Source organism: Capsaspora owczarzaki (assembly GCF_000151315.2).
Source record: "Capsaspora owczarzaki ATCC 30864 unplaced genomic scaffold supercont2.5, whole genome shotgun sequence".
Classification (NCBI taxonomy): Eukaryota; class Filasterea; order Ministeriida; family Capsasporidae; genus Capsaspora; species Capsaspora owczarzaki.
In genome coordinates, this window is record NW_011887296.1 from 1,188,660 (window position 1) to 1,205,745 (window position 17,086).

The 17,086-nt window shown below is 52.1% G+C and overlaps 4 protein-coding genes across 4 annotated transcripts; 3 read left to right on the top strand and 1 right to left on the bottom strand.

Moving 5' to 3' along the window:
- The first annotated feature begins 255 nt into the window (after positions 1 to 255).
- CAOG_03805 (hypothetical protein) lies at positions 256 to 2,294 on the top strand. The gene is made up of 7 exons (XM_004363476.2): positions 256 to 557; positions 897 to 1,015; positions 1,144 to 1,232; positions 1,354 to 1,462; positions 1,539 to 1,652; positions 1,773 to 1,867; positions 1,952 to 2,294. The coding sequence occupies exons 1-7, from the start codon at positions 343 to 345 to the stop codon at positions 1,997 to 1,999; spliced, it is 789 nt and encodes a 262-aa protein (XP_004363533.1). The 5' UTR covers positions 256 to 342; the 3' UTR covers positions 2,000 to 2,294.
- A 35-nt stretch (positions 2,295 to 2,329) lies between these two features.
- Positions 2,330 to 4,807, top strand: CAOG_03806 (eukaryotic translation initiation factor 2B). Its single transcript, XM_004363477.2, has 8 exons — positions 2,330 to 2,495; positions 2,994 to 3,145; positions 3,253 to 3,530; positions 3,638 to 3,837; positions 3,927 to 4,093; positions 4,174 to 4,403; positions 4,498 to 4,601; positions 4,696 to 4,807. Exons 1-8 carry the CDS (start codon positions 2,345 to 2,347, stop codon positions 4,740 to 4,742), a joined length of 1,329 nt encoding a protein of 442 aa, XP_004363534.2. The 5' UTR covers positions 2,330 to 2,344; the 3' UTR covers positions 4,743 to 4,807.
- Positions 4,808 to 5,286: 479 nt separating this feature from the next.
- Positions 5,287 to 10,499, bottom strand: CAOG_03807 (hypothetical protein; the record flags this gene model as incomplete). Its single annotated transcript, XM_004363478.2, has 21 exons — positions 5,287 to 5,439; positions 5,523 to 5,690; positions 5,766 to 5,818; positions 5,894 to 6,015; positions 6,112 to 6,396; positions 6,511 to 6,708; positions 6,799 to 7,152; positions 7,218 to 7,321; positions 7,428 to 7,556; positions 7,637 to 7,801; positions 7,883 to 8,086; positions 8,170 to 8,280; positions 8,385 to 8,447; positions 8,526 to 8,631; positions 8,718 to 9,028; positions 9,129 to 9,198; positions 9,277 to 9,374; positions 9,471 to 9,662; positions 9,748 to 9,885; positions 9,953 to 10,180; positions 10,386 to 10,499. The coding sequence occupies 21 exons, from the start codon at positions 10,497 to 10,499 to the stop codon at positions 5,287 to 5,289; spliced, it is 3,366 nt and encodes a 1,121-aa protein (XP_004363535.2).
- A 647-nt stretch (positions 10,500 to 11,146) lies between these two features.
- CAOG_03808 (flightless-1) lies at positions 11,147 to 16,372 on the top strand. The gene is made up of 4 exons (XM_004363479.2): positions 11,147 to 11,410; positions 11,956 to 13,535; positions 13,672 to 15,892; positions 16,051 to 16,372. Exons 1-4 carry the CDS (start codon positions 11,237 to 11,239, stop codon positions 16,183 to 16,185), a joined length of 4,110 nt encoding a protein of 1,369 aa, XP_004363536.1. The 5' UTR covers positions 11,147 to 11,236; the 3' UTR covers positions 16,186 to 16,372.
- Positions 16,373 to 17,086: the final 714 nt, after the last annotated feature.

The window sequence follows — 17,086 nt, forward strand, 5'->3', positions numbered from 1 at the left end:
AACGCAGCCAGCCCCATCAAAGCCCCCTCCGAAAGCAAGTTGACGCGGTCATTGATCTATCTGATTGATCGCCGTAGTGGAGGTGTTTTTTTTCATTGTTCAAGTTGCTCCGCTATCCAGTTCGTCATTGTAACAACACGAAATGTACACTACAAGTTTTTTTATCTCCTCGCTGTTTCCTCCACGTTCGGTTTGGTTCCTCCACTATGGTCGACTACTTGCTGCTATCGCTAAGCTGACGACATTTCACTCCCCCTTCTTTTATTTTTTCGCTGCTTCTGCTCAACATTCGTTGTGTGCTTTGTGATTGAGTAACGGAAATCCCACTTTCAATCAGCCAATATGGACATACCTTCGTCGCACAAAACCATGTCTGCCGGCAGCGACCACCAGCTGGTCAAGTACAAGACCGGCAAGTACGCCTTCGAGGTCGCCTGCCGCCCCGGCAATGTGATGAAGTGGCGCAAGGGCGAGCTCGGCTGGTCGGACGTGCTTCTCGTCGACGTTGTCTTCAAGCAGTTCTCCAAGGGCGAGCGCGCCAACGCCGCTGATCTTGCGTAAGTGGCACGCCTGTGTGTGTGTGTGTGTGTCTTTTTGTTTGTTTCCGTCGCTCTCCGAGTCCAGGATTGGGCCGGAGTGGTCAGTGGCTGGTCGATGAAAACTTCCATTCCTTGATGACGCGAGTGCGAACGTTTGCCATCCATGTTCCCCGTTTCTATTTTGCGTCACTTGAAATGGCGTTACGCAACGCATTGCGAAAACAAGTGGCCTGTGTTTGGGTGGTGGGATTGGGGTGGGATGGAAAAGTCCCAGTGCTGCGTGCGTTTTTGGCTGGAAATGCATTGGGGATGCTTCGCACTCATCGTCACCGTTGCCTTGGCTGGTTTGTTGCGCAGAGGTGCGTTTGGCACAGAGGACAACGACGCGTGCCTCAAGGTCATCTGCGAGAAGGGCCAGGTCGCCGAGACTGCCGCCGAGCGCAAGGAGAAGACAGACAAGCGACGTGCAGAGATTGGTAACGATCATCGACGAGCGTCGTCGTCGATTCAAGGACGATGCTCAATGATGGTGAAGCCGATCGTCATTGTATTTTACTCATTGATGGATGGGATGCGATGGTTTTCATGCATGTGCCTTGGTTAGTTTCGTACATCCACAAGTACTATGTCAACCCCACCAACAACCTCCCGCATCCAGTGACGCGCATCGAACTCGCGTTGGGCGAGATGAAGGTTGGTGCATTTTCTTGCTTGTTTGTCTCTCGGGGTCGTGCGTGGACTGACCTGATTCGGTTTTTTTTTTTTTTTTGTTTGGTTTTTTTTTTTTTTGTTTGTTTGTTTGTTTTTGGTGCAGCCCCGCATCGATCCCGAAGTCCCAGCCGACCGCCAGGCCCACGACATTATCAAAAAGATGGTCGAGATCATTCCTTTGAAGAAGATGGAGATGGAGGGTACTCTGTTCAGTACGTGCTACAGAATGGCAGCGGTAGTTGGTCTGCGCCCTGTTTGTAACTCATTTTGTTTGTTGCTCCTCCGCAGTCCCCCACAAGCACCTGGGATCCGCCATGACGGTCGTGCACAAGTGGGTCCAAAAGAAGGGCGAAACTTACAACGGTGAAGGCTGCACCATGGAGATCTCGGTCGTTCCTGGAGGTTAGTAGTCCAACGTTGGATTTTTTTTTTCTTTTGCGGTTTGGCTTGACTGCAACAACTCACTCCGCGGTTTGGCTTGACTGCAACAACTCACTCCATCTCAATTTGCACTGGGGTTAGACTATGACTCCTTCATTGCTGACATTAACAAGGCCACCAAGGGCGAGTTCCAATTCGAGGTCTTTGGTGCCAGCGCACTTGCTGCCAACGACGGTGTACGTTTGAGTAGTGTCAAAGTGTCAATTGGTTGTGTGCGCTTCGATTTTGACTGACGTCTTCCGACCCACCGTCTCAAACAGGGCGAAGCCGCTGCCAAGAAGGGCAAGGGCAAGGGTCGCGCCAAGTAACTCCCCCTCTGGTTCTCTCCTTCGGGTCTGTTCAACCGTGACAATTGAGGGTGGTGCAGGGTCAAGGGATGCCGTTAGGGCTTGTTGATTCGAGCTCATTGCTTCCTTCCCCCTATTTCCAGGCATTTTGCAATCATGCCAATGCAATCTTACTACCTTTTTTTTCCCCCACCATCCTCCCTTTTTCCAATCTGAGATTTTTTTGCATCTTGCCTTTTGTTCTCTAAAGTACAATTACAATTTTTACAAATAGCTGACGTTCTCCCCTCTCTTTATCGCTCCAACAATAATTCTGAGCATTGTAGATTCTTGCTTGCTTTTAGTCTACATTTCATCCTTACCGTCATGGCCGAGTTCCAAGTCGTGGTGATGGCGGCTGGCTCTGGGTCGCGCATGTACCCGCTGACGGAGGGCATTCCCAAGGCGCTGCTGCCCGTCGCCAACCGCCCGCTCATCTGGCACAGCCTCAAGCTGCTCGAGAGCACCGGCTTCCAAGGCAAGTGCTGCCGCGGGGTGCACTGCCCCCACCGACCCCAGCGACCAGAAGAGGAGGCCGAGATCTCGCTTCTCTTCCGACGCATGGTGGCCGAGATGCATCACGACCGTCCCTGCACCCGACCGCCGCATCACGATATACCTCACTCGGTGGTCAAAACTTGACCGTTGGGAGGCTCGTGTGTTGGTGATGGTGCGAATCCTGTTCGAGCGAGCAGGGGGCAAGGATGGAGCGCAAAGGTTGCACTCTGGGGGTGCATTGCAGCAACAAATGGCATGGCAGCGACGCTTGGTGAGAGTTGAGATGGAGGGTGGGATTGGGTCAAAGTGATGGGGAAGGGGGGAAGCGGGGAGATTCGATTTGGAGCAGAGGTCGAGACTGGGGGCGATTGCGATGCGGTTGCATCAGCGCCACACACACTCTCTCACATTTGCCGTCGACGTTGATGGATGTGATGAACACTAACTATGCTTTGAATGACAAACACGTCACTTGCAGATATTATCGTGGTTGCGCAGCGCGCTTGGGCCACCCAGATTTACAATGCCATCAACGAGTGCAAGTTGGACAAGATTGTGCCCGAAGTCATTGGCGTCGATGCTGAGATTGGCACCGCCGACTCGTTGCGTATCATTCGCGAAAAGATCAAGGCAAGTTCGCGAGTGGTCTCCGGCCACAGATGCTTTGGCCGAGGCGATCCAAACACACAAGCCAACCTGATTTTGATTGTTTTTGTTTGTTGGTTGGTTTTCTGCAGAAAGACTTTATTGTTGTCAGCTGCGACCTCATCAGCGACGTACCGATTCACCTCATTGCCGACCTCCATCGCCAACGAGACGCGTCCGTGACGATGCTCGTTGCGGAACCTCCCGTGAACGACGCTCCCCTGCCCGACGCGAAAGCCAAGAAGGCGCCCGTGGACGAAGGCACTCGCGACTTTATCGGCATTGATGCCGAGTCCAAGCGACTGCTGTACTTTGCTGCCGAGGCAGACGTAGACGAGGACTTTAAGATCCGAAAGGCGGTGCTGATGCGGTACGCGAAAAGGCTTTTTCGGAAAAGCTGAAAGTTGAAGATTGGATTGGATTTTGGTAGTTGCGCTGTGAGCTCACACAGTGGTGGCTATCCGTCTCATTGCATAGATATCCTCGAATGGATGTCACAACAAAGCTGCTCGACGGCCATTTCTACATTTTCCGGCGATGGATTCTCGACTTCTTGATGGAGGAGCGACACCAGCACATTTCTGCCATCAAGGGCGAGTTGATCCCGTTCCTTGTGCGAAAGCAGTTTTCGCGTCGCAAGCGACGAGAGGTTGTGGATCCTCCCAGCGATGAGATTGGTAAAGATATGATTTGCGCTGTGGTTTTTTCTTTTGTTTTTTGGTTTTTCTTTAAAGCTTTCTCACTGCTTGTTTTTGCTTGGCTCCAGATCTTCAAGCGTATGCCATTCTTGACGATAACGACAAGCATGCATACTCGATGTCTTCGACCCCGATCGACACAAGCGACGCTGTTCGCTGCCATGTTTTCCAGATGAAGGACGGCTTTTGCGCGCGCGTCAACACTCTGGCATCATACCTGGAGATTAATCGAAATGTAAGCAACTTTTTCGTTTGCACCGCGACACTCCCTTGTATCGTTGCCTGACAACTTCATTTGACCAACCTCCTGAACAGCCCCCCAAGCTCGAGTTCCAAGGCGCAAAGCCAGAACCCCAATCAAGCCCCAGCGTGGCGCCGAATCGGCCCGGAGCACAAACAGGAAGCGATTCCATCGTCAAGGACGACGTTGTTATCGGCGACAAGTCGCTCATCAAGAAGACTATCGTTGGCAGCAAGTGCAAGATTGGCGCGAACGTCAAACTTGTCAACTGCTTGTTGATGGACAATGTTACTGTTCAAGATGGGTATGTCGTTGGATGTTGTTCTAGGGGTTGCTCTTCCTCGGAATTGGCCTGTATGTTTCGCTGACTCGTTATGTCTCTTTGTGGTTGTTGGCAGCTGCAACCTCCAGTCGGTCGTCGTGTGCACCAATGCTGTTATTCAAGCAGGCTGCACGCTGCGTGATTGTCAAGTTGGCTTTGGCCACACCGTTCCGGCCGGAAGTAAGTCGTTCGTGAATCTGCAAAGTTGTGCTATTCTTTCCGCCGATGGCTCATTGTTGCTTTCTCTTTTTTTTTGTGTGTGTGTGATTTGCAGCTGATGCCAAGAACGAGGCATTGGTGTCTGGTCAAGGCTTTGAGTAGATTTTGTATGCTCGTCTTGAAATGCAACGTGTCGCAAGAACAAATACTCTCGATACCACTCGCAACAACTTTAATCGATTCACATCAAAGAAGACAGCTCGAGCGAGAAACATCTTCGTTCTTTCTCAACGCTTGGCAGACCCAAACAAGGACGTCAAGCTAAAGTCAAAAACATCCTCGTCATCCAAAACAGAGGTCGACTTTTCGCGTGGAGCGGGTTGCAAGAAGGATGTTTCGGGAAGCGAGAAGATCTTTGGACGACGCGTAATCGTATCTCCGACCTTGTAATTCAGAAAAGCAAAAAACAAGCAAGCAAAAAAGAGTGCTCAGAAATGAGTCAGACACTCAAGGAAAATCGTTAGTGCATCTTGAAAACAGCGCTCGACTTACGCCAAACGAGGAAAGAAATCGGCGAAACACTTCCCGTTGCGCCTTGTCGGTCGCGTCAACCTGCAATTGCTGATCGAGCATCTACTCAACAACCGAAACAACAGTGTGAGCATTTTCGGGCAGCAAACCACAATTCGAAATCAAAGCACCAACGCTATACCGCGATAGCATCAAATGTCACGTCTTGCAACAGAGTAAGGGACTCTCGGCAACGATTGGTCTTGTCGGAAGTAAAAACGTAGGTTCGGGCGGCCAAGGTCGCAAGCTCGGCCTCGGTATCGCCATGCTGTGGGTGGATGATCATGCCCTGGAGTAATTTTGACAAATCAGTCAAGTGTTACCCAAAAAAAAAACCTAAAGCCAAGCACAACAACAAAAAGTTTTACTCACCTGCAACACGGTTTGGAAAAACTCGCCACCAACGAATTCAACCAAAGCGGGCTGGTTGAGCACAAGCGGCAATGCTGGAAGAGCAAAGCCTACGGCACGGTGGCAAGCTTGCGTATCTCCGCAGAGAATGCAAAGCATGCATGTTCGCAGGTATGTTTCGGCCAGCTCCTGCAAATGTGTCCGACAAAGAAAAAAATGAGCTAAAAGGGCTTTGAGAACAGCAAAAATAAACCAGCGACTCACAGGCTGCGAGAACAGCTCGATGGCCAAGTCGGATGGCATAAAGCCCGTGTTGTCTGTGATGACAAGATGCATTCTTCGGTCAGCACAGGTTCGCCAAAGCAATAATTTCGGCAGCAAAATCTACAAACCTTCGTTTCGCGGGAACAAGGTTCTTCCCATGTATTCGATATATTCGCGAGTCAGCTCACGGAGAACTTTGTTGCGGAAGACTTCCAAATTCGTCTCATCAGATTCTTCGTTCAGGAGCGAGCTGCGAGCGTCACAAAAACAAAACAAAATACCGTTAGCGCCGTTTTTCGAAAAACACATTCCGTGCCAATTGACGCACGTCAACTTGCAAGCTTACCTGCTGCCGTTGGTGACTTGATTGGTCAAATCAGCCCACTCGGCGGAAAGGCGGCCCTGCATGTACTTGAAGATGGGAGGGAGCACTGCCCGGAAAACCTCCCCTTGCATTTGTGGCGGGCAATGGCGGTTGATGGGCGCGAGGAAGAACTTGATCATCATTCGCATGTGCCGCACTTGCATCGTCTCGAGGTAAGCAAAGATGGAAGAAAACAGCACTCGGTCCAAGCTCGCGACTGTATAAATGTCTGACGTTTTCTCAAACACGGTCGCCAGCAACTTGTATCTGAGGGTGGCAGTCAAGCAGGACAGGATTGACCACAAAAAAAGTCAAGAAGTTAGCGACCAGAATCCAAAAAAAAAAAAAGCGAGGACAAGCTCGCCAAGCGCCAGCACTCACGTCACTTCGCGCAAAGAAGACAGCCAATGACGGAAACCATCCAAGTCCGCGGCCTGACTGTCGGGCTGTTCGTCATCTGTGTCTTCTTCGTCGTCGGCAACAAGGCCAATCAACGAATCGCGTTCGCTCTCGCTCGGCTCGAGCAATGGCGTCAATTGCGCAGGAATGGCTTCAGGTGACCACATCAGATGAAGGGTTCTACAAAAACAAGACCCGATACATCAAGGCGGATGAGCAAACGACAACACATCACAAAGTCACACCAACGGCCAAAAACCGACTCCTCACCGAATGATGGCAAGCAAATGCGGTACGGCTGTCTTGAAAACGTCCCCACAAAGCATCGTGTAGTACGCAAGAACATCTTGCTGCCGGTCGGCGGGCACTGCAATGCGCCGCGCCACGGCAGCCAACGTGGACAAGATGGTCAGATATTCGCCGCGATTGATCAAGCCTTGCTGAGACACATGCCACCCCTCCGGATTCAGGCTCGAGTCGGAATTGAGCAAGCCCAGAAACGTGAGGAAGGCGGTTGGAGAGCTGCACGCCTGCATCATTGTCTCCGAATTGAGTTGTTGCTGGATGGGCGCGAAAATGCCGGCCAAGAACCCAGCTTGTGCGTTGACATCATTGGCCGTGTTGCTGATGGCAACAAAAAGGGTCAGTGAGCGATGGAACAGCCATTCAATCACAACGTGACCTCTCACCTGACAAGCACGAGCGATTCGAGCAAGAATGTTTGCTCAAACTTGTTCACTTGTCCATCAGCAATCAGTTGCTGGACTTGCTGTAGAACTCCGTCAAAGTGTGGCTGATGCAGAGCACAAAGCAATGGCAAAAAAGAGTTGGCAACATGAACAATTTCAAACCCAAAAAAAAAAACACACGATTGGCGTGATGCAATCGCCAATGCATACCAGTAGCAATTCGGGCGCCGCAGACGACAGCTTGACAAGGGCAACGCATGCGCGGCGACGAGCCATCAACGACTCCTCATCCAAGCGAGCAGGCAGAGGCTCGACTCGGAACGACACACCCGCAATGATCTAATGGAACCCCAGTGCGTTCGAGAACATGCATGAGAAACGCGCGCAAATCACATTCCACAACTCAAAGCGACTCGTACCTTTGCTAGAAGCATCGGAACGAGCTCTGGTGCATGCAGCAAAATGCAAACGTGCACGCCAAGAAGACTCAAAACCTTGCCAAGAATGTGGGGATCATTGGTCTGGTACATGAGCAGCTCTTCTGTCACACCTTTGAGCGCCAGCATCAGCTGGTTGACAATTTGCTACAGGATGTGGCGGACGTCAGTCTCATATCCAACTCTCCAACGCTTCCCCCGAACAAGACCTCGGGCGACGGCGCTTACCGCAGAGCCCACGGAAGAGTTGGCGTCGCGAGCCGCGTGCATGTCAAAGTTGCGCACCACACTCTCTCCAAACAAGTACAATGCGTCCCAGGTGATGCCGCTGGGGGAGGAGGATGTGCAGAGGCCCGTCGCGTTCCCCGCATCGATTGGGCTCGCCATGACCTCTTCCAGTCCAAACACGTAGGTGGAAATGACAATCTCAGGCTGCAGGAGAGAGAGAATGCAGGTGAGCCAAGAGCGACACCATACTCTGTAGATCTAGCACCGTACGTTTTTGCACCACTCACCGCAAGGTCGGACAGGAAACGCAGAGCCTCTGAGGTACGGCTCCGAACCACGCTGAAGAACTGCACGTGGTCAGACGCGCGGTCAAAGTCATCGTGAATGTACGGTGGGGTCTACACGATCGCCATGTCAAGCGCAAAGCATTTCATGAGTCAACGAGCAAAAATAACAGCCAATCGTACAATATGCGGTTTGTTGCTTGCACTGAACCGCGTACCTTTCGCAAGCGCATGCCCAACGCTTGCACAAGTGACGGAAGGCACGCAACAAAGTCGGGTTTCTGCCAATCGCAAGCCATTAAGCACGAATTGCAAAAACAAAAAGCGCTCTGAATTCAAAACCAAACCCATTGTCTTACAAGTCGGATGACCTTGTGACGCATGACAGCCAGCCACATTGGGATGGTGAAAGAGCTCAGGATCAAGCTGGGATGATTGGTGATCTCGAGCATGAATCCGAGGTACCTGTAATAACGCGGAGAACAAAAACCATCAAACAGAAATGAGCTGGGAGGAACTCACGTGTCTGCATTCAGCAACGCAGAACTTACGGTGTCAGGTCGTAGGTAATGTTTTCAACCTTCCAACCCGAGTTGATGAGTGGGCAGAGTTGCTCCGTGGCCAAGGCCGACAGAATCTGCGCCAAGTCAGTACACGAGCCGCTTTTGAACAACCAACCGCCATTCTCACTTACCTGACCCACGCGCTTCAAGAGAACAAAGGATTCGTTGGTTCCAGTCGCGTTCGCATATGCCAGCACAGCGGCGAATGAATCCATGTGATTGAAAATGTCCAAAACAAACATGCGCTCGGCCGTCGAAACATGTCGCTCCACCAGCGCCCCAAAGCACTCTGTAACGGCCTGTGGGTGCAATGAAGAAGGTGCACCACGGATGGTGAGCAAAAAGAATCCTAACGAGAGTCTTCATGATGATTAGCGACACCACGAAAATGAAACACACCAAATCCAAGCCGCTGCGAGCGTTGAGCATGGAGGCAAGCAAAGGAATCAACCGACAAGCGACACTTCCTCTGCAAGCAATCAAAAAAACGCGTGAGTACGAGAGAGCGTGACAAGGAAACTGGCAGACCAAGATGAGGAGGACATACGTAGACTTCATCCACGGCAGATACGCTGCAATGGCCATCAATGCCGCGCGGCAGAGAATCAACGCAATCTCGCCTTCGGGTTGAGACGCGTTGCCGGACTGCATTTTGTGCCAAGGATGAAAGTTCAGGTGAGTCCACCAGCGAGCACTGGGTCCATGTCGCAAAAAGGTGTGACAACAACAACAGGACCAAACCTGCATGTAGAGCGAGTACTCGGAAAACCGAGTTGTCATAATGTCCACAAAGTACGGGAAGATGTTATCCATGGCTGCAGCCATGCCGTTGTGCAGGTCACGCTTGCGATCGAGCGGCAAATCGTCGTTGAACTCCATCGTGTCTTGTGCCAGAGTGCGCAAGATCATTAGCGTTACCAGCGTTTGGAATGGCTTTGCAATTGATGCATCAGTGAGATGAGCATGAGAAGGAAGGGCAAAAAATCGTGACAAGGTCGGGTTTTAGGGAAACTCTTACTCCGATTTTCGACAGTTCGGGAAGCTCGTCGAAAAAGGTCGGCCAACGCTGGGGCCAATCGCGCTTGGCCAGCTCGACAATCACTTGCGCCAACTTCTCCTTGATATAGAGTGGCTCGTTTAGAATCGAACGCATTCCCTGGATCGCAAAGAGACAAATTGAGCCAACAAACTCGACTCTGGCATGCCAAACATGTGATGGATACCGTTGCAAGCAGCTCTAGCACGCCAGTTTTAAACTCGTCCTTGAGCGAGGTGTCATAGCTGTTCCATCGCGAACGCACGCACTCTTCGAGCGTGTGGAGGCCAAACTGCCGCACCTGGTCGACCAGCATCGGATCCGTTGCGACCGCATGGACGTCGCAATCCGATCGAACGAGCTGTGCAGCCAACAAGTGCGCTGCAGGATGGTTTGCTTTGAAATCCTCGATGAACTGCAACGAGTCGACCACAGTTGTACGATGATGATGATGATGATGATGATGATGAAAACCAAACACAACACAGTGTGCGTGAGGTCCAGAAGGTTTCGCCATCCACGATGCAATGCGTTCAAAGATACTTGCAATGCGTTCAAAGATACTTGAAAACCAGTCGTCGCTAATCAACACTGCAGTGCGTGCGAAGGACGACAACCGCCGGGCGTCCATGCGTTGGACGTTTGAAACAAGCGGACTGTAGTTGGTTTGAATCGCGACGACGAGCTCGCGACGACGAGCTCCTGGCGAAGGGCGGCGAACGCGTCCTGGCCATCTATCACACAGAATCAGGGTCACGAGCAGTCAGCGAGATGGCGACTCTGAGAGAGAGAGAGAGACAGGGCGAATGGCGAACAATGACGACAAAGCGAATGACGTCTTTGCGTTCTGAGACCCCCAACCAGCCACCAAAACCACCAAAACCACCAACACCCTATGTAACTGTAGCGAGGGACTGTGTGGAAATGTGGACGCAAAAGAGGGGGGGAATAGCCAACCTTGCTGCATCTTTGTCTTGCAATTGCAGTGAAGTGCAGTGTGTGACGAAAAAAGACGAGTGAAAGCGATTGCCTCACCTTCACCTCGCCTCGATCGAGCATCGAAGCGAAAAATTCAGTATCAAGACAAGATCGCTTGTGCATGATGATAATGTTGTGCATTTGAGCTTGAGCTTGCGTTGGAGATCTTACTTGCATTCGCTGCAAGATTGCATGGCCATTCCAGCATTGTTTTCCCCTCCTTCTCTCCTTTTCTCTCATCAGATCTTTCGTTCTCAGCTTGCACAAACTTTGATGTGCCTTCCTTTTTTTTGCATCGCTTTGAATCTTGTCTCTGAAAATCATCGTCCACGGCTCGTCGCGTTGTTGCTTGGGCACGAATCTTTCAATCCTTTTTTTTTTTTTCTTTTTTTTTTTTTGGATTCTTCGACCTTCTTTTGTCCTTTCGTCCCCCTGTTCACATCCACCACCACCCCTCCCTGCCACAACGCACCAACACACCACCACCACCACCATGGCGGCTCCGGCAGGCATCTTGAACTTTGTGCGGGGCCTGGACCTGTCGTCCAATCCGCTGGACGATGACTTTGGCAACAGATTGAAGAACTTGAGCAACCTGTACTGGGTGAAGCTGAACAAGACCGGCCTGGTGCACGTCCCGCCAACCGTCACCTCCATCCCAAAGCTGGTGCGTCAAACACTCGCATTGTGCACACGCACTCATCACTCGTCCGGCAATCGCTTCCCACTACTGCCCAGCGCGCTGTCGTGCTTATTCGGCGATTTTTTTCTTCTTTTTTTTTTCTTTTTTTTTCTCAACCTTCCTTCTCTCTCGTTCTTTTCTCCTTCTGCCCACGGTGATTGAGACACCAGAGATGTCAGTGTCCACTCCTTCTCTGTGATGAACAGTCCCCGTCGAGGGCTTTGTGCGCACAGATCCTTTTCATTTTTTGGCCCGTTGTGTCGTTTCTCTCGAATTTTTTTTTTTTTTTTTAACCTTCAAACACTTCAATTTTTGCAGCAATCCAGAATTGAAAAAAAAAAAAAAAAAAAAAAAAGATGAGGACAAAACGATGAAGAGATCGCTTTTTTTTTTTTTTTTTTTTTTTTTTTTTTTTTTTTTTTTGGTTTGGCAGGTTTTGAGTTCTTTGTTTTGTCATCGCTCAACACACTCACCCTTCATCATCATCGTTATTGCCATTCTTGTGTGTGTGGGGAATAAACCAACCCTAGGAAGCCATCTCGGTCTCGAGAAACAACCTCAAGGCGCTCTCCAGCGATTTGGCCGAGCTGAAACACCTCGGATCGATCATTGCGCGGCGCAACCAGATCAACATGCGCGGATTGCCCGGCGCAGTGTTCTTGCTGGAGGACTTGAACACGGTCGATCTCGGCTGGAACGACTTGAGCGACCTGCCCATCGACGCGCTGGAGGCACGCGCGCTGAAGGTGCTGGCGCTCGCGCACAACCGCCTCAAGGCCATTCCGTCGCAGCTGCTCATCAACTCGCCGGATATCCAGTTCCTAGACGTGTCCAATAACATGATTGACAGCATTCCCCCGCAGTTGCGGCGCCTGGCCCACCTTGAAAGCCTCAATCTCGCCCACAACCCGCTCGAGCACGTCTCGCTGCGCCCGCTGTGCGCCCTCAACACGCTGCAAATACTCAATCTCTCCAGCACACAGCGCACCGTGTCCAACATTCCCGATGTGCTCGACCAACTCTCCAACCTCACCGAGCTCGACTTGTCGTACAACACGCTGCCGACGATTCCCATCGTCCTGTACAACCTGGCTTCGCTGCGACGACTCAACCTCAGTAACAATGGCCTCACCGAGGTGCTCCCCCTTATTGGTCAGCTGGAAAACCTCGAGACCCTGAATCTCTCGACCAACAAGCTGTCGTCCATTCCAGACACCATTTTTGACATTCGCACGCTGCGTCGCCTCTATGTCGATCGCAACAACCTTCGCACGGTGCCCGACAAGTTTGATCAGTGCACGGAACTCGAGCTCTTCTACGCCGCCCACAATCACCTCACCGCCATCCCCGTTTCGATCTGCAGCTGCACCAAGCTCCGCCGATTGAAACTGAACGATAACAAAATCTCATCCGTGCCCGTGCAAATTTACCAGCTCGAGCCACACCTCAAGTTGTTTGCTGTCGAGGATAACCCCGACTTTGAGATGCCCCCACGGCCCAAGGGCTTCACCGTCAACGACCTCTACAATATCGACTTTGACGCGCAGGCTGCGGCAGCGCAAGGTCAGCTCGGCACGTCGATTCTCGCTTCGCGCGATATCAGTGTCCAGGCCACCGAGGTCAAGACAGCCAACGTCAAGCACACTGGTGCCGGTCTCATCAAAGGTCGCGAGGCTGACACGGTCAAGGTGCTCATGGGCATGGCCAAGGTCAGCAACGACAAGGGAAAATCGGCGCTCGCGAGCGCGCACACGGCTCCCGAGACCGAGGACGACAAGCCGGTCGAGACGCGCAAGCCCAAGCGTTGGGACGAGCAGATCGATCGTCCCCAGCTTGACTACAGTGAGATTTTTGGCGACGCTGTCGGCAAGCAGGAGGGCGTCACTGTTTGGCGTATTGAGAACTTTTTGCCCATCGAGGGCGAGCCCGAGCTCAACGGCAAGTTCTACGAGGCAGACTGCTACATTGTGCTCAAGTCGACGACAAACGAGCAAAACGGTGGTCTGGACTATGCCATCTGGTTCTGGATTGGCGAAAAGTCGTCGTTGGACAAGAAGGCCAGCGCGGCCATCCATGCGGTCAACCTGCGCAACTATTTGGAAGCAAAGACGTGAGTTTGGGTCGTTTGGGTCGTTTGGTTGTTGCGTGTTCGAGCCGGGCTCATTTGTTGTGATTGTCTGACTTTTGTTTGTTTTTCTCCTCTGACCCCTTTTGACTTGTTTCTGCTACTTTCTCGCCTCCTCCAGAATGGTCTCGCGCGAAGAACAAAACGACGAGTCGGGAGAATTCTTGCACTTGTTTAATAACGAGATTGCCTACATTGAGGGCGGCACGGAGAGCGGCTTCTTTATTGTCGAGCAGACGGAATATGTGACGCGCCTCTTCCGCGTGTGGGGCGAAAAGGAGACGCATGCCGAGCCATCGCCATTGCTGCCCACCTCGTTGCACACCAAGCTGGTCTTCTTGTTGGACATGGGCCTGAAAATGTACGTGTGGGCTGGCGTCGATTCCAAGCTCACGCAGCGGTCCAAGGCTCGCCTTCTTGCAGAGCGATTGAACAAGAACGAGCGTGGCAACCGTGCTCAAATTGTCCAGGTGAGCCAGGGCGATGAGCCCGACGAATTCTGGGCTCTGCTGCACGGACAGCAGGTGCTCCCCGACCGCGGCCACACCAACGGCTCCCAGCGTGGGCATCATGCCGCTGGTGACTTGCCCGTCCTCGCAGCTGTGACGTCTGATCCGGCGAAGGCCGAGTTCCCCTTCCGACGATCCTGTTTGTACAAGGTGGCTCTGGGCAAGGGCTTTTTGGAATTGCCTCAGGTGGACACGTTCTCGTCTGGTGGCAACTTGTTGCAGAGCATGCTCGAATCGACGCACGTGTACATTCTCGACTCGCATGTGGATGTTTTCATCTGGATTGGGCGCAAATCGAGCCGCCTCGTCCGTGCTGCAGCCATGAAACTCTCGGACGAACTCATGCACATTCTGCCTCGGCCTGCTCACGCCATTGCTATCAAGGTGCTCGAGCTTGCTGAAACCCAGTTCTTCAAGCTGCACTTCCAGGGATGGGACGATGCCATTGCCGTCGATTTCAGCGCACAGAACATTATGCCGCCAGTGCTCACCGTCAAGCAAAAGCAGGAGCGCGTCAAGGCGACCATCGAGCGTCCCGAGGTCAAGTACACTCCGCCCAAGGTTGACATTCGTGCGCTCTTCACTGCACGCCCAAACCACCTGGCGGACGAGCAGGCCGAGGACTTTATGGCCGACGCCAACGACCGTCTTGAAAAGATGGAGTGCTTTGTGCTCGAAGGCCGCAAGTTTGTGCGTCTGCCCAAGAAGGAGGTCGGCCAGTTCTACGACCACGACTGCTATGTCTTCTTGTGCACGTACTGGAAGGACAAGGACTATGTCTTCCATGACAGCAACGAAAATGACGTCGACACAGTCAAGCGACCTGGCGAAAAGGACGCTGCGGCGGCGGACGGCAGCGATGACGAGGCCGAGGGCAAGGGCAAGGGCAAGGGCAAGGCCAGCAGCGACGACGAAGAAAACGGCGAGGAAGGCGAGGGCGACGAAGATGATGACCAAGACGAAGAAGAGGAGGAGGAGGAGGAAGAAGAAGAGGAAGACGAAATTGAATGCGTCGTCTACTTTTGGCAAGGTCGCTTTGCCAACAAGATGGGTTGGCTGACCTTTACCTTCTCCTTCCAGAAGGAAATTGAAAAGCTGGTCGACACCAACTTTGGCTGCTCGCTCCGTGTTCTTCGCAGCTTCCAGCAGCGCGAGTCGATGACCTTCCTTTCGCACTTTGGCGGCCGATTTGTGATTCATCACGGGCAGCGACCGACCAAGGCCGAGTCGGCCGCTTTGGCAGCCATCACGGGCACGACCAAGGGCTCTCCCGCAAAGCAAGCCGCGTCGTCAAAGCTTGCGGCCACTTCGATGGCCGTCATGCTGTACCACATCCGACAAAACTCGTCCCGCATCACCATGCGCACCATTTGCGAGCGGCCCCATGCGTCGTCCTTGTGCTCGCAGCATTGCTATGTGCTCAAGGTGCCCTTCGACAATGTCAAGAGCGGTATTGTGTATGTTTGGATTGGCAAGCACGCATCTGCCGTGGACGCCAAGCTGGCCGACACCATTGGTCACTTGATCAAGGGCGATCTGCCCTACTCGCTCCAGACCATCATGGAAGGCAACGAACCTGAAAACTTTTTCTGGGTTGGTCTCGGCGGCAAGGCTGCCTATGATGCCGATGCCGACTACATTGGCAAGGCTCGTCTCTTCCAGTGCACCAACGCCGACGGCTACTTTGCCATTTTGGAAAAGAATCCCGACTTCTGCCAGGACGATCTTGCCGACGAGGATGTCATGATTCTCGACACGAGCAAGGATGTCTTCCTCTGGTTTGGCGCGCATGCCAGTGAAGCTGAAAAGAAGCTGGCCATCAAGAGTGCTCAGGTGGGTGGATATGATGGTGATTGTGGTTTTTGTGGCAGGGAGAGAGAGAGGGAGAGAAAATGGGAGGGGAGAGCAGTTGATATCAAAAGGTGTGTGACTATTCTCGCTCGTATCTCACCTCGACCCATCTCAATTCCATTTTGATTTCATCCTCGTAGGTCTATCTGGAGCGGAATGGAGACGGACGCACCGTCAAAAACCTCAAGATTGCCAAGCGTGGCCGTGAGCCGCATGCGTTCACGCGCTGCTTCCACGGCTGGGATGACACTCCTCGCGAGCGCGAGTCGCTCTAAAGGCAGACGACGCTTGGTCGGACTGTTTGACTCGCTTTTGGCGACCTTCCTCGCTTTGTCAATCTTTTGGTTAACTGGGGCTGTTTTTTGGCCGTTGTTATTGACTTGGTTGTGTTTGTTGGTTTGTGGTTGTCTGTTGTTTGTGTGAGTTCTTGTTATTGTTCATTTTACACACTTTTCATTTTGGACTGGTAGCAGCAATTTCATACATGAAAGGCGAGTGAGGGGGAGAAAACAATGGTGAGTCAAACCCCCATCTTTGGCCTGCCTGATGGATGGCACCCGGCCAAAATTCAGCCCCCCTTTTGGTTGAAGCTTCTGCTAAATATGATGAATGTTAGGATTTCATGACGAGTGGGTGAAATTGACAAAGCAGGACTTTGCTGAGCGGGTGGAAGAGGCGGGATGGGAAAAGTGGAAGGTTGTACCCTGCTCGGCAGTGTTTTTCTCGGTAAATTCTTTGGCATTAGTGATTCTGTAACAATGTGCATCTTTATTTGTAGAGGAGGGGCTGTGGTAGAGGTGTTTAGTGGACGATTTGACAATCTTGTAAATCCGCGTTGCTGCTGCGCGTTTGTAGGTTTTTGAGGTGCTGGTTTTTAATTTTCGCTGTGGCTGAATTTTGACGGCAAACTGCTTCAAATTCATGTTTTTGCAGCTACGAGACATTATGTCACAGTGAGCAAAGCACACTACGCAACCGTTACCGCGCCATCTCAGCCCGACTCGCTTCAGCATGGTGCCGAGTCGCGACCGACTTTTCGATTGCTGAAATTTGGCCGACGTTGCGTTTGATTCAGCTTCCTGTCTGCTTCAACAGCGCTCTCCACCAAACCGCTGCATATTGCGAAATCCATCTCTTTTGTTTTTCTTACCGTAAATGTACTTGCATCTCTCTCAG